Genomic DNA, 13,203 nt, shown 5'->3' on the forward strand with positions numbered 1-13,203 from the left:
AAGATGTGACCATCTGCAGCAGTCAAAGAGAAAAAACAAGAGAGAGAGAGAAAATAAGCACTAATTTCAAGACCATGCTCTTTCCTAAAAGCCAACATTAGTCCTATTACCAAGAATTATACCATAATTATTATACCGCCACATTTCTCATCCACAATCATCATGTCAAGCTTTGCCTCAAGTCATCTTATATAACCAAAAACAATCAACAGCTGACAACAATAATAGAAATTAAAATGCTTCAAATAGCCTCCCTCCAACAATGATGTTGTAATTTTGCAGCAGACACTAAGAAATTTGGTTTGTGATGTTATAGAATAAGAGAGCATGCTAAAACTAGACAACAAAGTATGAAAATAGCCCAATTAAACCCTGTGACCCTTAAACACAACATAACAGTGCATGGATGTGAGCGATCAGCTCAACCCAGCTCAGAAATGTAGTTAATTGTAAGCACATGCATTCCTCGTCGACAGACCCAACAAACTTGCATCAAGGACAATGTTAGATACCCAAAACACTTACGTTTAATACTTGCCTTGACAAAAATACAGATCTCCCCATCTCAATTTTTCATTTAATAAAGTACCTATAAGGTAAGTGGATCAATTTAAGTTAACTTTGCGCCCATGAATGAAGTAATGAATTTTAATGGTTGAATTGGGCTTGTATGGTGTCCCATCACACATCTGACACAGTGACTTGGTGCAGACACAGGCCAACAAGCTGCCTGCCAGCCGCTGGGCAGCCAAATGAGAGCGCTTGTTTGCTTGGCATCTCCATGGTTTCCATGGTCAGAAAGGAGGTCTTTGTGTGTATTTGTGTGTGTGTGTGAGTGAGTGAGTGAGTGAGATTGATAGTGTACAAAATGACTGAAACTGGATTTGGGGCCTATATTCATATCACGCATGTATATAAGCATGTACATGTGTTTTGTTTCTCCTGTGTGCATTTGCGAGTCTGTGCATGCACTGTGCTTGTGTGGGCTTATCCAACTGACTATTTCATCTGGCCTACTGTGCCAACGATTTGGAACATGGGTTCAAGCGCTGGTTCATTACTGTGAAATTCCAGATGACACTTTCTGGAAGGGTCTGCTTGTGCACTAAAACAGGGTTCCATTTTTGGACAGAGATTACACTGGATTTATTGTGTTCCACACTGGCATGAATGCTTACTTGACCAGTTAATTAATTTGCTATTCAGGATGGATAGTGACCACGAAAAGTTATCAAAGCTGCAAAGCTGTGCAGTGTTTCTGACAAACTTAAAGCAACCTTATTTCACTGAGTATTTCCCTAAAGCTATTTTTGTATAATTCATTTAATTCAGTTATATTTTAGATTTGAATCTTGAAGTAGCTTTAGCTGTGTGTCTCATTGTGTTTACTTACTTCATTAACTAAGGAGGCTTTGTTTGAAGATAAGAGCCTTCATTGTTTGACTGACCCTGAGAATTTGACTGAGACTAAGCAGGCCCAGCTGCTGCTTATTCCAAAAATGAATGAGTTCACATTAATTACACTGCTCAGAGACCTTGACCTTCCTTTATCCTATTCCCAGCTGAAAAGAAACCAACAGCTACTGGGTTCTAAATGGGAAATGGGAGGAGGGCTGGAAAAGGTTTGGTCTGTTTTGATTGGTGGAAAAGTTTTGGATAAAGAAGACAGATGGCATGAGGAAACCTTGCCACAGTTCATAAGGTTCAACTTGTGGTAACAGACACGCAGAAAGGATCTGATAATATCTGCTGACCGGTTTCTGCACCTTGGCCTCTGATGGTCCTTATATGCAACGGTCCAATCAGCAGACAAAGTTTGTTGCCAGGTGACCATGAAAACAAAATAATGTTCCTTTTTAATGCCCTGGAGGGAAGGTTTACTAATGCATTAGCTATTGTTTAAACAGCAGACAGAACATGTTATTAATGAACGTTTTCTCCCTGTCATAAACACACATTCAAGTCCAGTTCTTTCATTATGGCAGTCCTGGGCATATTCATGAATCATGAAGGGTTAAATGAGACTCATGTCTAATCTAATTCATCATATTTTAGTCTAAATGTAGTGTGATTTAGTGTTTAGTGAGTCACATTTTTAAAAATTTAAAAACTTCATCACTGGTGACCATCAGAACACTGTTCTTTTGTTTTGTTGTAGAGTAGAAAGAAGTCACTTTGTAAGACCTTCTTGGACTTCAGGGGCACTAAAATAACTACAGGTGTGAAAAGATGATGTTTGAACTTTAAAAATGGAATTGAGACAAAGTGATGCTTTAATAATTGAATACATGTAAAATATTTAGAAATAGGGTAGTCCTGTATACTAATGCTCAGTCTGTGTTCCACTCTCACATCTGGCTGCCTGCCAGGCATATACAGTAAAATCTTGATCCTGAATAGAGGATAAAAGGTGCAGCTGTGGGAGCAGCAGGCAGTCAGACAAAAGTAAATGGAGTCATTCTCCAAATCAAGGCCAACTCGTTGGTCTGCTGCAGTTGTAACCCAATTATTCCCAGGCCACATGTTTTCAAAGAAGGGGTGTAAGGCAGAGGGGAAAGCCCTCCTTTTTTCTCCTGCAGTCACCCCATAAAACACAGAGGGTAGAGAAGCAAGGAGAGAAAGTTGGGACATCTTAAACATTATTCCACATGACCTAAGGAAAAAGTCGGTATCCGATATTGTCTGTGGGTAAATGCTGGCATGTAGTCATTTTTTCCCATCTGTGCACTCCACTAATGCCTGCTTTATTTAAGTGGTTCATGTTGAGGTAACTTGTTAATGAGTATCTGGTAGAAATGGATTTATTCCTTGTTCAGATGTAGCTATATACTCTACTGAGAATAAGCATATTTAATAATAATGTGAATGGATCTTCAAAATAGACATCTAAATAGCTCATGGAGAAAATGAGTAGAAAAAGTTTATCAGCAATAATGCTGTTTGAATAATTATAACCATCATAAGTAACCAAATCATCTCAACATGTATTTGCTCAAAAATTATTTTATTACAACAAACACATCTTTAATCATCCAGACAAAGGAAAGCAACAGTAGATAAGTTGAGGCATCTCTTCTCTGAAAGGTGTGGAAATTCATAAAGTGGACGTGGTGAAACATCAAGAGCGGTTACACCAGGAGGCTTTTCTGTGGGACACATGAAAAAGGCCACTTCATCGTCCAGGGAAGAACGGTCATATTTTAGATCTGGATGCAGGACCTTATGAGTGTCCTTTGACTGAGGCAAGGCATCAGCAGGTGGAGGACTTGGTGGCAGTGGAACCTCATGAGGCAGTGGGCTGATACACCTTGAGTCACTGTATTCAGAAAACACAGGGGACAGTGGAGGACTTGGAGGCAGTGGTACCTCATGAGGCAGTGGGCTGATACACCTTGAATCAGTGTATTCAGAAAACACAGGGGACAGTGGAGGACTTGGAGGCAGTGGAACCTCATGAGGCAGTGGGCTGATACACCTTGAATCACTGTATTCAGCAAACACAGGGGACAGTGGAGGACTTGGAAGCAGTGGAACCTCATGAGGCAGTGGGCTGATACACCTTGAATCACTGTATTCAGAAAACACAGGGGACAGTGGAGGACTTGGAGGCAGTGGTACCTCATGAGGCAGTGGGCTGATACACCTTGAATCAGTGTATTCAGAAAACACAGGGGACAGTGGAGGACTTGGAGGCAGTGGAACCTCATGAGGCAGTGGGCTGATACACCTTGAATCAGTGTATTCAGAAAACACAGGGGACAGTGGAGGACTTGGAGGCAGTGGAACCTCATGAGGCAGTGGGCTGATACACCTTGAATCACTGTATTCAGCAAACACAGGGGACAGTGGAGGACTTGGAGGCAGTGGAACCTCATGAGGCAGTGGGCTGATACACCTTGAATCACTGTATTCAGCAAACACAGGGGACAGTGGAGGACTTGGAAGCAGTGGAACCTCATGAGGCAGTGGGCTGATACACCTTGAATCACTGTATTCAGAAAACACAGGGGACAGTGGAGGACTTGGAGGCAGTGGAACCTCATGAGGCAGTGGGCTGATACACCTTGAATCACTGTATTCAGCAAACACAGAGGACAGTGGAGGACTTGGAGGCAGTGGAACCTCATGAGGCAGTGGGCTGATACACCTTGAATCACTGTATTCAGCAAACACAGGGGACGGTGGAGGACTTGGAAGCAGTGGAATATTAGCCAGGAGGCTGAGAGGCATCAAATCAGACCTCTTGTGTTTTAGAGAAAGAGGTGAAGCGTATTTCTTTTCAAACGGTGGAGGACGTGGAAGCAGTGGAACATCATGAAGCGTCAGCCTGATGAGCTTAAGCATTAACTCTTCCTCTTCATCACCTACAGACCACACTGTTGAACTTGGATTCTTTCCACTGGGACCAAAAGCTTCAACAGGTGGAGGACTTGGAGGGAGTGGAACCTCATGAGGCAGAGGGCTGACACACTTTGGATTCGTGTATTCAGCACACACAGGGGATAGTGGAGGACTTGGAGGCAGTGGAATATTAGCCAGGACACTGAGAGGCATCAAATAAGACCTCTCGTGTTCAAGGGAACGAAGGGAAGCATACTTCTTTTCAGAAGGTGGAGGACGCGGAGGCAATGGAACATCATAAGGCAGCCCGCTGATACACTTTTGATCAGTATTGTCATCATTTACAGGGGATGATGGAGGACTTGGAGGCAGGGAAAGATCCCACGTCATCAGCCTCATACGTTTAGGAGGCGGTAAGATCCCCACATCCTGGAAGCAGTACTTGCTGCACACATAACAAGAAAAGTCAGCAGCTGATTATTTTTGCAACATATGATGGAAACAGATGTTTTAATGTCCTTTTTTTTTTTTTTATTGTAAAGCAAACATACCTGTCACTGCTGACATCTGAGCTGCTTTGTGAGTTAAACCTCTTAAGATGTGGATTTTCCTTTAAAAAGTTAAATATTATTATTGTTGTTGTATTTTTCATTAAGAATTCACATGATTTAATGTTTAGAAACAGACACAGTGAAGAGTAACTTACCACAGCTCGAGCCATTTTAGGCGTCTGTCAGGAGAAAGATCCACGCAGGATTTGGTTTCTCTGTGTAACATTACAGGACAGTTGTCATACATTTTCAAGTCAGTTTCAACAATGTATATCCAATCAAACTGTATCATTACAGCATTGTTTAGGTGATTAAATACAAAAGAAATGAAGATAAAAACAGTAACAGCTGGCAATCAAGGTAAAACAACCTTATGATCAGGTCTTAATCATTATTGTTTAAAAGTAAATCTTTCAATCCTTACTTCAGTGACTTGTTTGAAGTTTCTGTGCTTGCTGTCGCAGTTTTGTGTCAAATAGTTGTAGTTTTTGAACAAAGTTTGCAAATGTTGTGTCTGTTCAGAACCAGTGTAATGAGGAGACTGAGTGCAGGTTTGGAATTGTCAGTTACAGAAGAATGCAGCAATGTTTGAATTTGAATTTGTTATTCTTATTGTTTTAACAACAATAACTACCAGGATCATGCCATAGCAACACAGTGATGCCCAATCAAATGTCAGATACAAGGGATCTGACATTACACATCCAACAGGACAGTAAAGCAATGGGCATCAATGCAACAAGTCAGGCCTTAAAAAATACCTGAGTTATATAACAGCACACTGACAGTGTCTCATAAACATGATATTCACTTCAATTTAATTTTAATTAGATGGGCAGATCTGTCCAGAGCAATATCCCAGCAATTTAACTGACTTGATGCTATACTCTGATCAGGAAGTGATTTTTTTTTCTTTTTTAAATTAAATAATCTTTCATTTAAAAACATAATAATTTTTGAGCAGTGTATTTAAATTCCTAATAATAATGTAATTTCAAAAAATTACATTATTATTTAATTTTTGCATTTTTGATTATTTTTTCTCCTTCAGTACTGTTTTCATATTTCACTTTGCTCTCACTCATGCTTGATTATATTTATGTGCATGTCATCTGTATATGGTAAAGTGCTTTGTTACGTCCTACAGAGCAGGAGCTTTTCTGGGGGCTTGTCTTCTCCTGTTTTTTTGCTTATTTGTTGGCTTGTTTTGTTTTTTCCTATAAGCTACAGTCCAATTAGCCGGTCTTGAATCAGTGGAAGCTTGAGAAGTGACAAAACCCCATCCTTCACCTCTGTCTCAGCCAGTGGAAGCTGGTAGAAATCATGCTGGACGTTAGCGAGAACGAGAACCCCCCAATGCATTGCAATGTTTTGCTTATCCTCAGAAAATGTCTTTGTAAAAAGTAAATAAAAAATCTTCTAATTCAATCTTCTAATCCTTTTCCATGGCAGATATGTTGAATTCTCAGTCAACAGGTACAAAGAATTTAAGGGAGATGCTGATTTTTTGCAGACTAGGTCCCTTCATGGAATGTACAGATGAGTGTGAATGAAATATAATAGTTTTGTAAATTGTATTTTACATTTAAACACATGAAAAAACAGAAAAGTACTGAGGGATACTCTGATATACATGAGAAGTGAGAAAATGTACGTGTATTGAAGAAAATGAAAAACTATATTAAGAAAACCTGGACAAAACAAAGAAATGAACAACCAAAAAAAAAGAGAGTGCTGGCTCAATATAGACAAGATGACTTAACATCTGGGGAATAAAAGGATGTGGTTTCAACTGTAGTGTTCTGTGGTGTAAATAATGATGTGAGAGTGAGTTTGAAGAAATTATGTACGCTAAATTTTCACCCATTAAACTCTGCCGTCCTGTCCATTTTCTTTCTCAGTTACTTCCTTCAACCCGACAAGTGACAGATGACAGTTTTCCTTCATGAACTTGAAAGAAAAAAAAATGTGGTAAATATTTTACTCCACTGGAAAAAAAAAACTGACATGAAGAGCTGTCACTGATGGTTGATGCCATTTAAGCCTTTAAAAAAATAGTTATCAACTAGAATATCTATTTTTTACAGGAACAGCACACTTTACCCAAATGTATTTAAGGCCATGTTGCACTAAAGATGAAAAAAACAGGCAAATGTAAAACACACTGTCAGTTTATCATTACTGTTTGTATCTAATATGAAACTTTCACACTGTTAGTTAATAGAAATGCTTTTGGCCCCATCATGTGGTCAGTGCTGATCACTGCATTAAATGCAAATCAAGCTTCGTCTTGTCTCAGAATCAGAATCAGAAAGGGTTTTATTGCCAAATGTTGAGCGGGTTTACAACATTAGGAAATTGCTGCGGTGCTTCAGTGCAAACATACTGTTATAAATTAAGCTTAAATAGACATGAAAATAAAAATGAGAATAAGAATTAAAAGTGCTAAGTAGATAGATAGATATATACATGATATATACATGAGTGCAGGTGGTGATCAGTGCCAAACATGGAATGATGCAGTGAACACAGCGTAGGGTCATGTGTTAGTGGTGGGAACAGTCATACGGTTATTGTTCGTGTGTCCAACAGCAGAGGGGAAGAAACTGTTCTTATGGCGAGAGGTTCTGGTGCGAATGGACCGGAGCCTCCTGCCTGAGGGGAGCAGGTCAAACAGACTGTGTCCAGGGTGAGAAGGGTCCAGATGCTGCAGGATGAAGTGTAGGGCCATGTTGATGGCGTCATCTACAGACCTGTTGGCTCTGTATGCAAACTGCAGGGGGTCCAGGAGGGGGGCCGTGAGGGTCTTGAGATAGGAGAGAACCAGGCGCTCAAAAGACTTCATGACCACAGATGTCAGAGCCACGGGTCTGTAGTCATTTAGTCCAGTGATCCTAGGTTTCTTGGGGACAGGGATTATGGTAGAGGACTTGAAGCAGGCAGGCACATGACATGCCTGCAGTGAGGAGTTGAAAATGCCAGAAAACACTGGGGCCAGCTCGTTTGCACAGTGTCTGAGGGTGGCAGGAGACACACCGTCTGGGCCGGGAGCTTTTCGAGCACTGTTCTTTCCCTGTACTAGCCAACATTACAGATTGTCACAGACCAATTGATAATGATAAAGTAATACAAATAAAGAAAATGTAAAAAAGAAAGAAAAATCAACTTGTGCATTAAGTAAAATGCAGCATTATTTCTCTTATCTGTTATGCTTGCTTTTGTTGTAATAACGTTTATGGATAAAACAACCAACAAACATTCCTATCAGTGCTGCATTTGTGTCACATAAAATATTTTAATTAAAATGTTACTTAGTCAATTAGAGTTCTTTCTACAATGAAACAGGATAATGTGTAAATTCATTGCCAGCTGCCTCGTGTGCCCTTCATGTTTTTCTTATTGTTGCTTCATAAGAATGAGTGAGCATTTATTATTATGGATCATCTACTATGATTTGTAATAATGAACAAACAAGCCATTGTTATGCATGATACCGATTCTGTAGTTGCACACTGACCTCTGTGCAGCTACAGCAGTGGTGGTTTAGCAGCTCAGTGAAAACAGGATATAGTTTGTGGTTTCTAAGGTCACATTGTGAAGAGTAGCTGTGATGCTTGAGGCACGGCTCACATTTCCTAAACAAAACACAATGTAAGCAAAGCACCAACACTGCTGACCAGAGCCTTGTTTTAATATCCAAGGATATCTCATATGAACTATATTTTATCATACACATCAAAACATACACTACCAAGCAAAATTGTAAAACATTATTAAAAGAATAAAAATTATAAATGTGCAGACTTGTAAATAAGTAATAATGTATGGGCAGGTCGACGCAGCATGGTGGCGTGGTGGTTCGCACTGTTTCCTCCAAATAAGAAAGCCCTCAGACTGACTCCCTCATCTGGCTGTGGCCTTTGTGTGAGTGATGTTTTCTTCATATACAATTTTGGAGTAAAAAATGTTATTTACAGCAACATCTGAAAGAAGTAACAACAGAAATGTAAATGTGGTGTCGTCACATCATGTTAATGATGCATTAAAAGCTTGTAAAAACAGTCCAAGTGTTAAAGTATCATACCGCACAGTAGTGATGTAACAGAAATAATTCATCAAACATAATTTTCCTGCTTTACTATATTACTTTCTTTAATGTTTAATATACTGTATATGTGCATACATACTGATTTGACAAAGTTTTTGTTAATTTTCAGAATTCAGAGAGACAAATAAAGACATGAGATAACATCTCTTACCTTTATTAACAGTAAAAAGTAAAGTGAGAAGTAGAGCGGCAACACTTGTTAGTACAACCACAATCACCACAGAAACTGGAGAATTTGTACCTAGAAAAATCAAATATGAATGCTTTAAGAGTTGAGATCATGTAAATGCTGGATGGTACATAAAGAGTTACAACAATTCGCTGTACTAGATTTGTCCTTGCTTTTAATACAGCAGACTGTTAAATTTCTGAAAGCCAACCTATCCATACAGGTGGAAGCTATAGATAAAAACTTTTTATATTTCCATGAAATACAAACCTGTACAGCTTATAAGGTGGATGACGGTTTGTTCTCTGCTTATATTGTTTTGAACGATACACATCAGCTTTCCCATCAGTTCACCATGTAAGCTGATGGTAACATTTGAAATGCTGTGGTTTTCTGCAATCTTGGGTTGGGTTTTTATCAACAGGTTATCATCTAAAAGCAAGATGAACTCTACTTCATCTCCTTCAGAGGAAAAACTGACTGTCTTTTGTTCTGGTGACAAACAGACCTGAGATACAGCAGGTTTTGACACAAGAGCTGAAAGACAAATATAGTCAGCAGTGTCAGTTGCAATATAACATTCACTGACAGCACTGCAAACTGTAAGGCCTATGTACACCTAAATGAGAGATACATGTAGATACTAGGTATTATGTATGTGTCTGAAAAAATACAATAAATAACCAGCAATACTGCATGAAAGAATATATATCAAGATCCATTATGAATATAATCCAGGAAGTTTGTTCATATAGGTCTCCACAAAATGTATTTAAAAAATGCAGATTGCAAATTTTGCAAAATCTTCAGACATTTTGCTCAACAAAATGACAAAATAAATATAGCGTGTTTTTCAATTTTGAAGATATTTTCTTTCTTAACTTTTAATTTGATAAAATACATTAAAGAACACTACCTGCACAGCTTGTAAGGTGGATGATTGTTTGTTCTCTGCTGACAATGTTTTGAGCAACACATGTCAGGTTTCCCATCAGCTGACCAGGTAAGTGGATGGTGACATTTGAAATGTTGTTGTTTTCTTTACCGTTGGCTGTAGGCTGTATCAACAAGTTATCATCCAAAAACAAGGTGAACTCTACTTCATCTCCTTCAGAGGAGCAGCTGACTGTCATCTGTTTGCGTGACAAACACACCTGAGATACAGCTGGTTCTGACACAGGAGCTGAAAGACAAACATATAGTCACTTACAGAGGCAGTACCAGTTGCAACACAAGATCAACTGCCAGATCATCTCTTGCTATATAATCTTTATAAGTGCGTACACATGTGTTTGAAATGTGTGCACAAAAATCAATATTTGACAACTCATATAATGTACAGCCACCAGCAATAACAATGATCAGCATAATCTGAAAACTCTGTTCATGTACGTATTTGCAAAAACTGTCTAACAAACTACAGGTTTTGAATTTTGGACCTGACACACACTGCTTAACACCTTCATCCTTTTTCAAGATGAATAAAATGTATTTTTCTTTTTTTAAATTTCTGGTTTTAGATCTGTAACACATTTTGTTTTTATGTTACTGCACATAAATTTGAAGAGAATATGTTTTTAGTCTTACCGAGTATATGTAGATGGATGTTAACTGTGTACAATAACACACCGTCAGTAGAACTGTATGTTTCCATGCTGTACTCTCCAGAGTCATGTTTTGTTGCTTTGTTGAGCTTCAATGTTCCATTTGTGGAGACTGTAGTACGATTCTTGTAATTTTCATTGAGACTAATTAATGTATCATTTATTAAGGTTAAAATTTTTTCTGTACTCTTTTTCAAGCTTGTCTTCATATGTGGTTTAGTAGGTATGTAAAAAACGAGTGGTTCTCCTAAAACTCCAAAACACGTCTGGGGTCCAGGTTCAGTTAGATTGCATTCTGAAGACCCTGGTAAGAAAATGAATAAATAAAGACATGCAAAAATAGAAATTAATAATGTCATTTGTTTAATAAATAGAAATTGCTGTATATAAAACATTTGTGTTTATCATTATTGACAAAACTTATATCCCTAAAAACACCAGACCACATATTAAATAATAAGCTAAAATGACAAAAATTCCATTATTCCATTGTTTAATAAAATTGTTTTATGAATGACTTCAAAATATGCGCTTAGTTTATTAAAAGGTTGATGCGTACTTTGTCCCACAGCAGTCACTGCCAAAGCTACTGTGATCACGTAGATCGAAATCATTTTCTGTTGAGACAGAATCAGAATATCAGAAACAACAAAGACATTTATTATTTCGTGTTGTGCATGTGTAGTGTACAGCCAAATTCAGTTGTATCTAGAAATAGACACTTTAATAAACACTTCACTTGGATAATATAGATTATGTGTGTATGGATTATCTACATAGTAGATCAACAGGAGTTTATACGTGCATATAGGCCAACTGTTTAACAAAGAAGTCACTCACCACATTTAAAATATGTCTCTTTTGCAGTTTGTTGCCTGTGAATTCCTCACTGGCACCTGGGTGATACGCTCTTGTGTTTTTCAGTTGTGCGGCGAGAATGATGGAAGAAGTTATTTGCATTGAGTATTAATGAAGCTTATGCGTAATAAGGAAGATCTGTAACTATACATCTGTCTACTACCTGAGTGTTCACTGGCTAGTATTTGCTTTTCACCACTTCCACTTTGTCACGCTATCAAGCTCATTGCTGACATCACTGGTCTGTACCAATAATCTCTCTGCCCTCCATCTTTAAGCCAATCAGCCTCCAGTCTACGTGTTTTAAATCTCACTCCATATTTGTCATACTCCCTTCCAGACTCCTTTACTCAAAACACTTCCTCCCAATCTTCGCCTCTTTCACGTTACTCAGAGCTCTATCCAAGCTCAGAGGAGTCGTGCGTAATTCCTATGACACTGGGAATTCATTTATAATTGGCAATCAGAGTCAAATTGCCAATTGAACTATGTTGATCAAAAGAATCATGTTGAATTCATTGTTAGAATCTCTCTTTACTTAACTAAAGTACTAGAAGTACTAGACTTATTGTGAATGCAGTTACTGAGCATTACATTGATTTCAATTGATATTTATGTTGATTTAACAATATGCTTTGCTATACCCTTTCTCTCATATTATTAAAAAATGTTCATTCTTATTTTTTGTGTACTTTTCATTTACATGTACCAGGACAAGGAGCCACAATAACCTGAGCAATAGATGAGAACTGGATGTAAAAAATGCAGATAAACCACTTAATTCTTAATATCCGATTAGCCTGTAGTGCTCGCTATGAACAGCTGGTGGTGCATGCCAACATTTGTGTGTGTGTGTCACGTGCGGCTGGACCAGACAAATTGACACTAAGAGTCCTGAAAGCCTCCAGAGTTTTTCAACTCTTCAACAGCAAGTACAACTAAATCATCCCTTGTTATATCAGTTCCTCAAAAAAGAAACACAATCACAACAAATTACTTCAGAGTTGCAGCGTTTGGTGATTCTCAGGTCCATAAAGGCTGCTCTGACCTTATACAGTTTGAACCAAACACCAAAACAGATTCGTGGATGAAGCAGTGGCCCTGGTGTGTAGCTCTGCATTGACACTATGAACATACTATGTGCACTTTCTTATTTATCATGGAAATGTGTAACTATCTATCACTATAGCTCCCTGTTATATTCTGAACTGTCCAGATACTCCTTTTCCAAGTTGTGTTAAGAATATTATTTTGAGGATTTTTTATTTGTTTGTTTGTTCTTTTAAAACAAAGATATAGCACTAGATACTTATGTAAACCCCTAAAAGTTGAATATCATATCATTTATCTCATCAAGTATGTCTGTCTGTGCCTGCCTGACACAAACTGCACTGAGTAGCGGATGTCTTAAAATAGGCTTAACTTACTGTTGATGCCACGACCTGGTGCTATATACTAAAGAACAGCGTGGCAGACAGCCTGAACCTGTGCTCTTTATCTCAGGATTAATGTCAACTGTTTATTTTATGTTTTTAGTTTTTCTATATCGTGCAATGTACATTTATCACTATA

The 13,203-nt window shown here is 38.3% G+C and overlaps 1 protein-coding gene and 1 long non-coding RNA gene across 4 annotated transcripts; both read right to left on the reverse strand.

Moving 5' to 3' along the window:
* Positions 1-2,985: 2,985 nt before the first annotated feature.
* On the reverse strand, positions 2,986-5,449 carry LOC113030833 (uncharacterized). Its single transcript, XM_080307249.1, has 4 exons — positions 5,317-5,449; positions 5,048-5,107; positions 4,893-4,951; positions 2,986-4,786 (listed from the first exon to the last, which is right to left on the reverse strand). Exons 2-4 carry the CDS (start codon positions 5,060-5,062, stop codon positions 3,025-3,027), a joined length of 1,836 nt encoding a protein of 611 aa, XP_080163375.1. The 5' UTR covers positions 5,063-5,107; positions 5,317-5,449; the 3' UTR covers positions 2,986-3,024.
* Positions 5,450-7,193: 1,744 nt separating this feature from the next.
* LOC145431452 (uncharacterized) lies at positions 7,194-13,203 on the reverse strand. Of its 3 annotated transcripts, XR_013911753.1 has the most exons (6): positions 11,614-13,203; positions 11,333-11,390; positions 10,086-11,077; positions 9,440-9,706; positions 9,152-9,241; positions 7,194-8,875 (listed from the first exon to the last, which is right to left on the reverse strand). It is a non-coding gene; the product is annotated as an uncharacterized LOC145431452 (long non-coding RNA). The 3 variants fall into 3 exon arrangements; XR_013911754.1 differs by lacking the exon at positions 9,440-9,706; XR_013911752.1 differs by having other exon boundaries at positions 9,152-9,706.

This window comes from Astatotilapia calliptera, chromosome 10, assembly GCF_964374335.1.
Source record: "Astatotilapia calliptera chromosome 10, fAstCal68.1, whole genome shotgun sequence".
Taxonomy (NCBI): domain Eukaryota; kingdom Metazoa; phylum Chordata; class Actinopteri; order Cichliformes; family Cichlidae; genus Astatotilapia; species Astatotilapia calliptera.